This window comes from Hyperoodon ampullatus (genome assembly GCF_949752795.1).
Source record: "Hyperoodon ampullatus genome assembly, chromosome: 5".
Classification (NCBI taxonomy): Eukaryota; Metazoa; Chordata; class Mammalia; order Artiodactyla; family Ziphiidae; genus Hyperoodon; species Hyperoodon ampullatus.
In genome coordinates, this window is record NC_136918.1 from 142715399 (window position 1) to 142730870 (window position 15472).

Sequence of the window (15472 nt, forward strand, 5' to 3'; positions counted from 1 at the left end):
GGTTAGGCCTGCGTGAAAGGGCATCACGGAAAGTTATGTCAGGTAGACAATGCAACGCAACCCGGGGCAGGAAGCCTCCCATTCATGTCTAGAAATGCCTGGGAGGAAACATCAGGTCTTGGACAAGCTTCTTGCTTTACATTGAAGCGAGAACAAGACTCTGACAGACATAAATCAAGATGTCCCTTTTCTCAAGTGGGCCTTGGCATTGTAGAGAATGACGTCATACCTCTGCAGTGACCGAACCCAACGCTGAGCTGCCCGAGGAGGACCCGCTGGTCAGCGTAAAGCTCTGTGGCCCAGAAGGCTGCTTCTTGAACAAGTCCAAGGGGACAGTCGTCATCGCCAACAGAGCTAAAGAGACAGAGGACAAACAGGGAACATTGGGGGTGTCTCCATGGGGTTCCACAGGGACAGGATGCCCGCAAGCGGCTGCAACCAGAACCAACTCTGGACACACGCCCCGCTCACTGGGAAATGCTCCCGTTTCAGAATGTTTTAGAAAATTCAAGGTCATAAAGGACAAAGGAAGGCTGTGGAACTCTTCCAGATCAAGGGAGGCTACAGATGTGACAATCAAGAGGTAGTATCTGATCCTACACAGGACTGGGAAATACTGCCAGGAAGGACCTCAGGGGCTTGGCTGATGGAAACTGGAATCTGGGCAGTAAAGAGGTGGACCAATGTAACTCAGGAAGCTGATAACTGTGCTGTGGACAAATAATACCCCCACTCTTAGGGAATACGCACTAAAGAATTTAGGGTAAAGGGCCAGGATGCCCGAAATTTACACTCACATAGTTCACACATTTACCCTCGGGGGGTGTGTGTGTGTGTGTGTGTGTGTGTGTGTGTGTGTAGACAGACAGAGGGAGCAAAGTGAGAGCAACCAGCAACTGTGAGCACAAATAATAAAGGAAATGGGGCAAAATGTTAAAAATATATGAGCCTGAGGAAAGGTTATATGGTTGTTGTTTGTTCTGTTTTTTTGTTTTTTTTTTTTTTAAGTTTGAAATTTCATAGATCCCATCAGGCTGGCCTGGAATGAATTTCCAATGGAGTCAACAGGGGTGGTGCCCCAGGAATGGATTAGGCAAACAGTGGTTCCGCCCTGTGTTCAGACCACACGCCCTCTCTTGGAATGTCAGTTCTTATCTCAGGAGCATCTGAGTTATCTCTAGACTACAGAACCAGAGAAACTGCCTCAAAAATCCTTGCTAATACCTAGGAGCTTGAATTGTTTTTTCCTATGCCTTTGTAACTTTAGGAGATAACCAGATGGCTCGGTGTCACAGCTGAATAAGCTGGGGAAGGGTCACCTCTCCCAATTTTGGTATGTTCATAGGGATTTTTAAAAACCTAATAAATACTGAAACTACTGATTTACACACATACACACCAGGTCCATGTTCACTTTAGTGATTTTTACCTCTATTTGTTGCTGACTTGTATCTAAAGCATGTGTCCAAGTTAAGCTGCTACGGCTTAGTCTACAAGGAAACGTCAGCTGTAATTCATGGAGACAGAGCAGAAGGGTCGGGGCCAGGGGCTGGGGAGGGGCCTGGGGAGTGAGTGTCTAATGGGGACAGAGTTTAGGTTTTGTAAGATGAATTCTGGAGATGCATGGCGGTGATGGTTGCACAACCATGTGAATGCACTTAATACCACTGAATGCTACACTCCAAAGTTGCTAAGATGGTAACTTTTAAGTTATATGTATCAACACAATTAAAAACTGAAAAAAAAAACAGTAAAAGGTCTATTAAGGCTAAGAGGGTTGAGAACTGCTCTAAGCCAAGAACTGTTGAATAAAAGATGTTTGATATTTGTTTAAAAAAAAAGAAAAAGAAAAAGAAAAGAACCAGCTGAATATCCTCTTTCCCAAAATGTTTGACCTTGCTAATAACAGAATGGACTTCCAACCAAACATTCCCTTGGGAAGACCTGGAGTGGCTTAGGGGGAGGGGCCGAGGCTCTGCTGGGTCTCCTGCCCTCCCCACCCCAAGGCCCTGGTCAGGGCCGCTGGATGACCCTCCCAGAGAGCAGGGTCTCCGTCTGCGTGCTGACCACCCACCTTCTGAGGATTGCCCATCTTCTGAAATCTGCAGGTGCAACTCCCTCGACTTGGCATTCAACTCACTGTGGAAAGGAAGAGGGGCCATGAATCCTTAAAAATGCTTTACTATTTTCTTGAAATAGTATTTTTTTCCTGATGATAGAAAGGAATGCAAATCATCATCAATATTTAAGAAACTACAGAGATATATAACCAAAATACAAAGATTATCTGCAACTTCATCATCCAGAAATAGTTACTGTTAATATTTGGTGACTAGTCTCCTAGGGTAATCCAATGGGACTTTCCGAATGATGGTGGAAATGTTCTGTAGAGCTGCTATCAAATTCGGTGGCCACTAGCCACATACAGCTATTCAGAACTTGAAATGAGGCCAGTGCAAACTGAGGAACTCGGTTTAATTTTGTTTACTTTTAATTAATTGAAATTTAAAGAGCTACATGTGGCTAGTAGGTACTGTATTGAAAGATAGAGCCATATAATTGTCTGAAAACAAATACAGAACATAACATACCTCTCTTCTCCTTTGTAACCTATTTTTTTCACTTAAGATATCATGGACATCTTTCTATGTCAATAACTACAGAGCAACATCCTTTTTAATAGGTGTCTAGTATTCCACTATCTGGCCTTAAGAGATTTTATTCAGCCAGTTCTTTAATGACTAACCCTTAATAATGGGTTGTTTCCAATATTTTGTAATTATTAACAAGCTGAGATAAATATCCTCATACATATATCTTTGCACACACTGTGTGATTATTTCCTTAGGAAAAGAGCAATTGCCAATCAAAAGGTACATGCATATAAGAGATTTTCTTTTTTTATACATATTGATGACCTCCAGAATGATTATTCTTATACAGTATTTCCACTGGCTTTTCTCACTTTTTCTTTACCAACCTATAAGGCAAAAAACAATCTCTTTTGTTTAAGTTTGCATTACTTTAGCTATTACTGAGATTGAACATCTTTTCAGATGTTTCTAGCTATCTACAGCTCTTACTTTTGCTTTTCTAGTACAGAAATTTTGCCCAGTTTTCTAAAAGAGTGCTCATATTTTCATTAATAATTTATAAAGGCTCTTTATATTATACATGGGACACCTTCTTCCATTATTTTTTCTAATTATTTATTGTTTACACACCAGAAAGTGACTGATTTCTGTATTTTTGTACTCAGCTACTTTACTGAAATATTATTTATATTAGTTTTTATAATATTATTATTTCTACCCTATATTCATTATTTCTAACAGTTTCAATGGATTTTCTGGAGTAGTTTTGCCTCTTCCTTTCCCCTACTTGTGTACTATTTCTTTTTCTTATCTAATTGCATTAACTACTACTTCTAGAACAAAACAGTTGGTGTCCTTCTCTTGACTTTAGTGGGACTGTTCCTACTACTTATCACTTACAGTGATTTTTTTTTTAATACTATGAAAAAAGTGACCATAAATCTTGTTCTAATTAAGTTTTAAAAATTAGAAATGGGGCTTCCCTGGTGGCGCAGTGGTTGAGAGTCCGCCTGCCGATGCAGGGGACACAGGTTCGTGCCCTGGTCCGGGAAGATCCCACATGCCGTGGAGCGGCTGGGCCCGTGAGCCATGGCCGCTGAGCCTGCGCGTCCGGAGCCTGTGCTCCGCAACGGGAGAGGCCACAGCGGTGAGAAGCCCGCGTATCGCAAAAAAAAAAAAAAATTAGAAATGGTTATTAAATGTCACTGAATATCTTTTGGGCATATAGAGAAATAATAAGTTTGTTTTCTCCCTTGATCTAGTGACACAGTGGATTTCATTAATAGATGTCCTCACATTAAACCATCCTTGCATTTTTGGTATGAACTCAGTTGGTCTTGGTGTATTATTTTTAATGTGCTACTGGATTCTATTTGATAATACACTAGTCAGAATTCCTACATCACAATTTGTAAGTGGTCTATAATTTTCCTTTTTTCCATTCTCTTTGTCAGATTTTGGTATCAATCAGAAGTTTCCTTCCATTCTGCTCTGGATGGTGTGTGTTTCTAAAGGAAGTGGAAGGCCCAACAACAGATCTCTCATCACAGCAGCGCGTGGGTATGTAGGTGAGGAGTGAATCAATACTAAGAGCTGCCTTCAAAAAGAAATCCATGTCTGACTTACAGCTGCCTCAGATGCTTAATATACTTCTTTTTAATTTTTTATATTTTCTTTTTTTCTCCCTCCCTCCCTCCCTTCCTCCCTCCCTCCCTTCCTTCTTTTGTATGAACAGCGCTGCAGAATGGTTTTAGAATTTGGCAGTCTTGAGTAGGTGTGGCCATGGAAACCCGGGCCCCTTACGCACAAGGTGAATTCTTCTTCCCAAGTGAGGGTGGTAGTGTTTTTCGAGAGGGTGCTGGAGAACTTCTGGATGGGATCATTCAGCTGAACTACACATACTGGGTTAATGTTGCCTGTAATCAAACAGAGGGGCACCGTATTGGCTTTTATTTTTGTTTTCTAGTTGCATTAAGACATTTTGCATATAAAAGAAAGGCTGAATTAAATGTCTGGTCTTGGCTCACTGGACCCTTGGCTCAGAGGGTCCAGTGTTCCTTTCATTTGCCATTTACAAACTCTCAGAGCACCGCATCTGGGGTTACTCACTGGATGTCCACAGCCCCGGGCTGCCCCAAGTGCCCCTGCTCCCCCCTCGGTTCTGACTGCGGGCACAGCTCTCTGGTGAGGGCCCTCCCTGGGGGCAACATTACTCTAGCAGAGATGTGGGCCTCACTTTGGACAAGACTAACAGCTTGGAAAAGGAAGGGCATCTGGGGTAACTGCTAAATTTGGGGATACCTCCCAGAGAACCCATTTCCCTCTTACAAAGATGTAGGTTTTTATACCTAACTCAGCTCAGTCAAAACTTTTTGAGGTATTTGATCCAGATACCAGGACATTTCACTAGTGAACAGTTGTGTCTGCTTCGAGGCAATGCTTGCCCCATGGCAGAAAGCCGTGAATATACTGTGTAATCAATAATCAACAGTAGGGCTTCCCTGGTGGCGCGGTGGTTGGGAGTCTGCCTGCTGATGCAGGGGACACGGGTTCGTGCCCCGGTCCGGGAAGATCCCACATGCCGCGGAGCAGCTGGGCCCGTGAGCCATGGCCGATGAGCCTGCACGTCTGGAGCCTGTGCTCCACAACGGGAGAGGCCACAACAGTGAGAGGCCTGCGTACCGCAAAAAAAAAAACAATCAACGGTAAAGGACTGGAATATGTTGGCCCTTTACCGTATACCAGGTGGTGTTCGGTGTTCTACACACATCATCTTACTAATCACCACAGTCACTTTCAAGGAGAGATTCTGACCCAGATGGGGACCTGCTGGCAGAGGTTAGAAATTGGGACCCAACCCTGGCCGACTGGGTCCCGGAAGCCCCTCCCGGCTGCTAAGCGGCGTGGCCTCAGGGGGCGAGGTGTGAGTTACCAAGATACCACCCATACCCAGCTTCATTCACAGAGTTTCTAGGTAGTTCAGTATGTTCTACCTGCACTTCTGGAACAGGAGGAAACTCGCCACAGATAAACATAAGTAACCCCGATGTTCTCAGACAATACAAAGAACTCATCACTACTCTTAGCAAAAACCACACCACAGTGGAAAGATGTGTCCAGTCCCAGACTACTCGGCATCCGGGGTCTCAGCACTGACTCAGCATCACCGAAAAGGAGTCACCCATTCTGCAATGCTTCTGTCTTGTCTCCATAGCAGCCTCTTTGGGCAACACAGGGTTCCCGGTGGGCCCAAAGCCTTCCGGACACCCATAATCCCCCCATGTGGCACCCCCCTTCCACAGGAGGAAGCAAAGGCCGCGTACAACCCACGAGGCACCTCCTCCCCTCTGCTCACACTGCAGACGGTCACATCCACAGCCAGCCGGGTGCCCTGCCCTCACCTGGGTGCCCCTGCTGCGCCATCACCCACCTGAAGCACCAGGATGGCTCAGCAGTGAGGCTCGGATATTCTTCACCAATAGTTTGAGCTCATGAGCCCTTGGAGGTTTGGGGGGGCAGGATTCCTGAGTAGATGAAGTGCGCTGCAGATGCTGCAGAAAGGAAGACAAAGAACAGTGAGCCATGGGAAAGAGGCAGTGGCCGCTGGACACCTGTTACAGGGAAGGAATCTTCTAGAAAACCTTCAGAGGGAGCCTGGCCCCCAGGCCTGCTCTGTAACAACTGGGGAGGGAGGGTACCAGTCACCCACGGCTGCTTCCCCTCCTTGGGAGCCTTGTACATCCCACAGAAAGCAAGCGAGGGAGTTAAGCATTCACCCAGAGAGGACTCCCCTGAATCTCACTGGGTGGAGATGGGGCCACGCATGACCCAGGACAGGAGCTTGAGACAGAGTGGGGCACCCTCCCTGGGATGCAGGGGCCCACTGCCCACTAGCACTAAGTGTGACACCAGCCAGGACACTGGCTACTTCCCACCTCCTGGCAGACCTGTCATCCACGTGGGGAGGATCTAAGTGTCATCCAGGTGTCATGCTAGGGACAAAGCAGAGGCAGGTACCCCCTGAGCCTGCTTCATTACCATATCCTCAAATGGGCATCAAGGTGTTTCCAACAGAGAGCCTCCCCAAGCTTGTGGGACCTCACCTTCAGACCAGCCTTTCTCAAGCTAGCTTCCACCTCCCACTCATGGCTACGAGTGTTATTTACAAGGGGCTCCTTAGGTACAAACATTTGGGAATCCTGGAAAAGCTTCTCAGAGACATCACAGGCCTCTGCACAGCGACAGCCTTCCAGGGAGGGCTCCTAAGAGCTGATTTGACCTCAGAGTGCTTTTGCGGGGGATGCTTACTAACATCTCAAGCGACTGTAGTGTTCTTTAGGTCACCACCTAGAAAACATTATTCTGAGCCAGGGCAGGGCCTTGCCCACTGTGAGCTGCAGGTGCTGGGAGGCCAAGAAGTAATCACAGAAGTCCTCAAGATCCAGGTCCCTGAGCACTGGGGACAGAGTAGCCCACATGTCTGGGGTGGAGATGCACTGTTTTCTCAATTGTGTATGCGTGATGGCTAATCTTATGTGTTGACTTGACTGGACCATGGGGTGCCCAGGCATGTGGTCAGACGTGATTCTGGGTATGTCTGCAAGGAGGTTGCTGCCTGAGATTTACATTTAGATCAACAGACCGTGTAAAGCAGATTGCCTTCACTACTGTGGTGGGCCTTGTCCAATCAGGTGAAGGCCTGAATAGAACAAAGGGCTGACTCTCCCTCAAATAAGAGGGAATTCCTCATGCCTGACTGCCTTAGAGCTGGGATATCCATTTTTCCCTGTCTTTGGACTTCAGTGGAAACAGCAGCTCTCCTGGGTCCCAGCCTGCTGGCTTCTCCTGTAACTCTTGGGACTTGTCAGCCTCTGGCATGAGCCAACTCCCTAGAATAAGTGTCCTTATATATATAAATATACATTTTTTATACATAAATATATAATTGGCTCATGGAGTTATGGAGGCTATTTTACACACACACACACACACACACACACACAGAGTCATTGGTTCTGTTTCTCTAGAGAACCCTAATATGCATGTTATTTTGATATATACACTCTACAAATTTATTTAAAAGCATTATTGAATTTATGGTAGTCTTGGTCCCTTTATTTTCTGAATCCATGTATTCTAAACATGCAGTACTATTTTGTGAAGTTTCTCAAATTTTGACATTAAAAACGTACAGTCATATTCAAAACAGGCAGCTCTGATTTGAACTAAGCCACCAGGATAGAATTACTGAAAGAGAGAACAGCCAAGCCTCTGCTCTCACCTCTGGGAAGCCTGGCCTGACCCCCCGTCTCTGGGCCGAGCCCCACCTGGTAGCACAGCCCTGGGAACCCTGCGCGCACGCCCACAAACCCCTCCCTCTGCTCGTCCGCTTACTCAGCCGCTCCTGTGCTGCATCGGGTTTCTTATGTTCTGATAACCTTCAACACCCAGAGCGAACCACAGAGCACCGTGATCCCCTGATATCTGTGCAGGGAATCAAAGAGATTGTGTCTCCAGGCTCTACACGTTCACAGTGGTGATGCCCTAACAGGAACCAGAGACCAAGAGCCTGCATCAAAAAATCATATGAAAGGTTATACTTTAGGGACTTCCCTCGCTGTCCAGTGGTTAAGACTTCGGTTTCCAAGGCAGAGAGTGAGGGTTCGATCCCTGGTCAGGGAGCTAAGATCCTACATGCCTCGTGGGCAAAAAAACAAAACATAAAAAACAGAAGCTATATTGTAACAAATTCAATAAAGACTTAAAAAAAAAAAGTTATACTTTCACACTGACTTCACCACCCCCTAAATAATAACAGTGGATATCCTACCATGCCACATAAAAATACTGAAAAGACACAGGAAAAATAACTTTAGGGACTTTAAACGTATGTTTCGCATAGTCATCACGAAAAGATCTGCTCATGATTGGGAGAATTCATTGACCTCAAGCCAAGGTTTTTAGATGTGTCGCCAAAAGAGATGTGCGGGAGGCCAAGCCCAGGGAGGCTGTCCTGGGCGAATGCCTGGATGTGAATTTAGCCAGAGAATTAGCACCTAATCGGGCAGTGGGGAGGGCCCCAGAATGGGGAGGGGGTCGTCAGCATGGGAAGGACCCCACAGAGGAGATGGCCTCATGTGTCCGCACTGCCTGAGGGTGACAGACCCCCAAGAGGCAGTGTGGACGGAGGCTGTCCCCGTCCTGGGCTAGAAGTCTGTGGGTCCAGCGCGCTCACTCTGCCTGCCTCGGGGCAGTTCCCAGGTACCTCAGTTCTGGAAGGGTGTGATCCCAGACAACAGGCTCTGGGGGCACAGCGAAAAGTCAAGTTCTGGCTCCTAAAAGGAGAGGATCTGGGCTACTTTGGCTTGGACGCTGCTGAGTGGGCCAGACACCTCTTCCTTTCCTCCTGTGGGGCTTCAGAACCCTGTGCCCTGAACTCAGAGCTTTGCCCCAGACCGTGGTCATCACCCACCAGCAAGCGACTGTGCAATCTCGCTCTGCCAACGGGGGTGGGGGTTGGGGGGCGCAGAGGCAAGGTGCAGGGGTGGGGGGCGAGCATGGGAAATGCACACAAATTCTCCAAGCGGGCGGACCACGGTCCTTCTGGGGGTCATGAAGCACCCACACCCGGTGAACTGGTTTACCTGAACTTCCCTCACATCCGTAGGCTTTGTGCTCAGAACCACTGATGGAGAAGCAGAGCTAACCAGGTGCTTCAAAATGTCCTTGAGACTTTCAGAGACGGCGTCCGCCCCAACCGCCTGGTCCTGCTGAAAGAGGAGGGAGTCACCAAACCGTCTCGTAACCAGGCACGTGTACAAGTGGGCAAGCAAATGCATGGCTCTCCAGATGTCCCTGGGACAAAACAGACTTGGGGTCACCAGGGCTCCAGGAGATCAGACTAGGACAGTGAGCCGCTCACTCACTCTTATCGTTGCCGATCTCAGAAGTCATTCATCCTCCTTGTTTTTAAAAGTTAAGGATAAGACATGTGCAACATAGACATGTGTTAACATTTCTGTGTGTATCTTTTCAGTCCTTTCCTGTAAACATACAGGCACATGTTTTTTCTTTCTTGCCTGATGGATTTTTTTTTTTTTTTTTTAATTTAAAGGTAGTCAAGGGACTTCCCTGGTGGTCCAGTGGTTACAACGTCACCAGTTCAATCCCTGGTTGGGGAGCTAAGATCCCACATGCTTTGCGGCCAAAAAAAAAAAAAAAAAAAAAACACCAAAACATAAAAGCAGAAGCAATAATGTAACAAATTCAATAAAGACTTAAAAAATGGTCCACATCAAAAAAAATAAGAAGGAAAAAAAATAAATGGTATTCAAGTAAATGGAAAGGCTCAATAAAAATGAAGACAAGCTTGTAGAAGAATAACACAGCAGGATGACTTGCATCACCAGATATCAAGCTCTATAAGGCTACAATAATTAATACCCAACAGAAACGCGCTCATGTGTTCTAGAATGTTCACAGCACCACTATTCATAATGACCCCAAACTGGAAACTACCTAAGTATCCATCAATACCTGAACAGATACACAAGTTATGGTGCAGTCACACAATGGAATACCACAGGGTGATGAGCACAAACAATGCACAAGCACACACAATGACACAGATGAATCTCACAGACATAATGTTAAGTGAAAGAAACCAAACACAGAAAAACACATACATAGTACTGCATGATTCCTTTATTTAAAGTACCAAAACAAGCAAAACTAAGCTAATGCTGTTTGTGGGCAGAATTCTAAGATGACCCTCAAAGAGTCATGTTCTGCATCATCCCCTCACCTTGAGGGCAGGCGGCGCCCGTGACTTGCTTCCAGCCAACAGAATATGGCAAAGTGATGTGACGGCCAAAGGTTATGTTATATACAACTCCCTCTTAGCAAACCAGAGCAAGAGATTCCCCTCCTAACCTTGAAGAAGTCAGCTTCCACGTGTGAGGGGGCCACATGGCACAGAACTGCAGGGCTTCAAGGAGCTGAGAGCAGCCCCAGCCCACAGCCATCAAGGAACTGAGGACCTCAGTCCTACAACCACAAGGAACCGAGTTTTGCCAACAACCATAGGAGACTGAAGAGGATCCCGAGCTCTAGGAAGGTCAGTCAGCCCAGACCATGATGACAGCCCATGAGACCCCGAGCAGGGGACCCAGTTAAGCCTGGACTGACTGGCAGATACTATGAGGTAAATGTGTGTTGTTTCACGCTGCTGGGTTTGAGGTAATTATTAGTTGCAAGCATAGATAACTCATACATGTTAGAAGTCAGGAGCATCGTTACCCTTTGTAGGGGCTGCAGGTAGTGAGTGGAAGCGGGTAGAGGGGGTTTTCTGGGGAGCCGACCCTGCTCTGTTTGTTGAGCTGGGCGCTGGGTACTCATGAATGGTCAGTGTGTGAAAGCTTCAATGAGCTGCACGCTTACAAGATGTGCACTTTTCTGCATATCTTATCTCTCATTTTTTAAGCAAGGAGGATCTATTTTTTTAAATCTCAGTGAAAAGCCTTGTTTAAATATAATAGCTTTTGTTTTGAACTCTTAAAAGCTGGATCTGGCTGGACACTTGCTAAAAGAAAATGTCAAACTCTGCTAGCTCTGCTGGCATCCACGCCATCATTCCATGGTTTCAGGAGAGCGGCTGCAGTGTGGTGAGTGCCGATGCTCGGCCACCCTGGCCATGATTCTGGCTCTGCCACTGACGGCTCCAGGGCCCTCTGTGTCCCTCGTCACTTCTGGTATAAATGTCCCCACTGTGGGGCTTCAGCCCCCCCTGCGCAGGGGGATGGACACTGGCAGGACTTGATTTCCACCAGGACCACAGACCTATTGAAAAATCTTCTAACTTGTGGGGCTGGAAGTGATTTCAGAAATTGGTCTGTGGTGTCCCAAGGACAACCAGCTGGCCAGGCCTTGTTACAGCAAACTTAGGCCAAATCTGTCATTTATTGAAAATCTACTCTCTGCCAGGAACTCTAAACGAATAATAATCAAAATGGCTCACACTTATGTCACTCTTCGGATGTGTCAGGCTCGATGCTACGCACTTACACATATTAACTAGTTTAATCCCCACAACCATGTTGAAAATCATCATCCCCATTTTACAGATAAGGAAACTGAGGCACAGAGAAATTAATTAACATGTGTGGGGTCTTGCAGCTCCTAAGTGGCAGAGCTGAGAGTTAAGCCCAGGCACTAAGGCTCCAGGGTCTGCACTGAGAACCGCTCCGCCACCATCTTTCTCTTATTGCAATAGGTTCTTGATACCCTTATTTTTAAACTGAGGTGAATTCACATAACATAAATGTAACCATTTTAAGGTATGCATTTCAGTGGTGTTTAGTACATACATACACGGTGTTGTAAAACTATCACCTCTATCTAGTTCCAAAATATCTCCATCACCTCCAAAGTAAAGCCTTTACTCATTAGCACTCACTCCCCAACCGTCCCCCCAACAGCCCCTGACAGCCACTAATCTGCTTTGCATCTTCATGGATTTTTGTATTCTGGGTATTTCATAGAAATGGGATCATATGACACGGTCATTTATGTTTGGCTTCTTTTACTGAGCACAATGTTTTCAAGGTTCATTCATAATCTAGCACATATTAGTACTCGAATCTTTTTAATGACTGAATAATAGTCCATTGTATGGATGTACTGCACTTGGTTTATCTATTTCTATCTTTTTTAACCCGCACATTTCTCCTCACTTTACAGAGGAGGAAACCAAGGGGGAAAGATGGGTTCTGGGGTGCTCAGAGTCCATCACATTTTAGATCCACAGAGCAGCTGACTTGGGGACCTTCCTTTATAGCTGTCCCCCTGCCCCCATGCCATCTCAACCACCAGGGGCCCAAGGGGTTACTAAGCCCACAGGACCCAGCTCCAAGGGGCTGGTTTAATCCCACAGGATTACTTCATTGGGAAAGTCATGCTTCTCATTAATATGGGGAGCCCATGGTTGGCAGAGAAACGTACAGGGCCTTGTGGGGAGCAAAGTGTGAAGAGTGCATACAGCATGCCACTGAGTGGGTAAGAATGGGGGAATAAGGTCCATTTTGCAAAAAGAAACCTAGGATGAGTAAACGAAAACGAAACAAGCGAGCAGAGAGCAGGGGATGGATGGGGTGGAGGGGAGAGGAATGGAGACGGGACTTCTGCACACAATAGTTCATGTAATTTTGACTTTTGAACTACGTTAATATTCTGCATGTCCAAAAAATATGTAAATCAACAAAGATGGGGGACAAAACCTGAAACTGTACTAACAGAAGCGAATGCTGAAAGCTGCTTACATTAACTCACATCAAGTTTTGGTAACGTAACCACACAGAGGAAAACCCTTAATTTGAGTAGTTTTTGAACACAGAACTCAGTACCCCCTCGGCGGGATACACTCTGCTATGAAGACCAGCAGAGCAATCTTGAACTTCGGAAGTTTGATGTCAGAGGTGTCAGGGGAGCCGTTTACAGAACCGTTCTGTGTGTACTGTGGGCCTGAAAAAGCAGTGCCATGTGGGGGCAAGCAGATGCAAACGTGGGCGGGAAGGAGAAAAAGAAAATAAAGCAGTGACTAGGGAAACACTTAACACACGTACTTTGTACAACTAAACGGTCAGGCAACAATTCCACTTCTGACGTATGCAAGAGAAAAGAATTACAATTCAAACTTCTTAGTCTTAAAAACAAATTGCCTACACCTATATCAAGGCACAAACAGTTACACTATTTATGGACAAATTATTAAATTTTGCACGATCTTTCCAGCAACTGAAAGTGACAGCACCCGTGTGACTCAGCAGGCCCCTCCTTCTCCCAAATTCACTTCCTCACACCCCCAGGACCACAGGAAGTGGGGAGATCACCTTCAGACTTGAGACGCAGTTTTGCAAAAGCTGTGGGGAGAAAGGAGGTGGTGGCCTTAGAAGCTAGGCTTTGGACTCAGGCTGAGCTGTAGGTGAGTTGAGCGCCCTCACAGTGAAGGAAAGCATCTGAGGGTCAGGTGTGATAGAATGGTGAGGAAAACCTAGGTTCCATCACTGCCATGGTTTTCAACCATTGCACACAAGTGCTGCACACAAGTGCTTTAAAAAATCCCCAGTCCAATTAAACCTGCCTGGGGGACAAGGCAGGCTTCAGGATTTCTAAAAGCTGCCAGGTGATTGCAGGTGTAGCCCAGGTGAAAGCTGGCATTAAATCCATGGAAGGCCCTCCCCACCTCCCCTACCCCCCACCCCGCCCACCAACGCTTCCCCATCACTGCCCTGGGCATTCCCCGGGATCACACATCAGACGCATTAATCAGAGGCCCCGTCTCCCAGAGCAGGTGGTCATAATGTGCCATGTTTGCCCGTACACGAGGGAGGAATCACAAAAACTCACAGACTGACCTCCCCCAGTGCTTTGGGCTGGATCGTAATGGCCATCTCTGGCGTGCTGATGAAGGACCACTTGATCTGAATGTCTTCTCTCTTCTCCTTCATGTGCAGCTCCAGCTATTAAAGAAAAAAAAAAAAGATCATTGGAGGACTGCTCTCTTCCCTGGAGCCTCAAAATGTGTCTGTGGGGCTTCCCTGGTGGCGCAGTGGTTGAGAGTCCGCCTGCCGATGCAGGGGACACGGGTTCGTGCCCCGGTCCGGGAAGATCCCACATGCCGTGGAGCGGCTGGGCCCGTAAGCCATGGCCACTGAGCCTGCACGTCCGGAGCCTGTGCTCCGCAACGGGAGAGGCCACAGCAGTGAGAGGCCCGTGGACTGCAAAAATAACCAAAACCAAACAAACAAACAAAAATATGTCTGTGTGTTCATTTGTTTTCTTAGACCGTTATTTATCGCCTCCTTGGCATACTGTGTGCTTTCAAAATGGAAAAGAGGGTCCCAAATCCCCTGACCTCCCTTCCCCCGTTGTGTAGCCCACCCCGCCCTCCCGGGTGCCTTCCTCTGCCTCAGCCTGTCACTTGGAGAGGAACGTCAGGGTCGGGGCTAAAGGCCAGGTGCCATGAAAACCCTGCAGCCTCTTGATGACCAACCCTCTGCCTTGCAGCTCTCTTCTGAGAGCATCACCAAGGCATAATGTAGACGGAGGGACAAAGAGAAGGGAGCCGGACGCCTTGTCCAGCCCCACATGCTGACACAGCCCCCGAGGGTTGTGTACAGAGCCGTCAGCATTCTTATCCTCTCTTGCCGGGGCCACTTCACAACCTCCACTTGGATTCTGATCTCTCCCGATGCCCCTTCCGGCCCTACCCATCTGTTGTGGCAGAATAACACCTGCCCCCCCAAAGATGTCCACACCCCAATCCTTGGAACCTCTGGATATATTACCTCATGTGGCAAAAGGGACTCTACAGGTGTGATTAGGGTAAAGGACCTTGGGTGTGGTGACAACCCTGCATTAACCCAGTGATCCCTGGGGAAGCATAGGAGCCCTTAAAAACGGAAGAGGAAGACAGACGAGCGTGCCAGGGAGATGTGACTGGAAGACAGAAAAGGATGCCAGGCACCCAGGAATGAGGTTGCCTCTCGAACCTGGGACCTTGCCCTTAGCTGACAGCCAGCAAGGAATTCGACCCTCAGTCCTGCAACCATAAGCAGCCGAATCCTGCTGATGACGGGCGAGCAAGGAAACAGATTCTCCCCCCAGAGCTTCCAGAAAGGAAGGCAGCCCACGACCCCAGGATTTTAGCCTGTGTTGGACATCAGACCTCCAGAATGGTGACATGATAAATGTGTGCTGTTTTCAGCTAAGATTATGGTGATTTGTTTCAGCAGCTATAGCAAACTAATACGTCATCCTTCCTTCTTCAGCTGGAGACGCATTCTAAAGCCAAAATCTTGACCCTTCCCACCTCCACGCCT

At 47.1% G+C, this 15472-nt stretch overlaps 1 protein-coding gene across 1 annotated transcript in view; it reads right to left on the bottom strand.

Moving 5' to 3' along the window:
* Positions 1-15472, bottom strand: part of C2CD2 (C2 calcium dependent domain containing 2) — a gene marked incomplete at both ends in the record, with an annotated part of 59240 nt that overhangs the window by 15397 nt on the left and 28371 nt on the right. Inside the window, 6 exons of the mRNA XM_079705457.1 lie at positions 230-354; positions 2075-2139; positions 4402-4510; positions 6025-6145; positions 9239-9361; positions 14006-14110. Of these exons, the coding sequence (XP_079561583.1) occupies positions 230-354; positions 2075-2139; positions 4402-4510; positions 6025-6145; positions 9239-9361; positions 14006-14110 (648 nt within the window). The remainder of the gene's footprint in view (positions 1-229; positions 355-2074; positions 2140-4401; positions 4511-6024; positions 6146-9238; positions 9362-14005; positions 14111-15472) is intronic.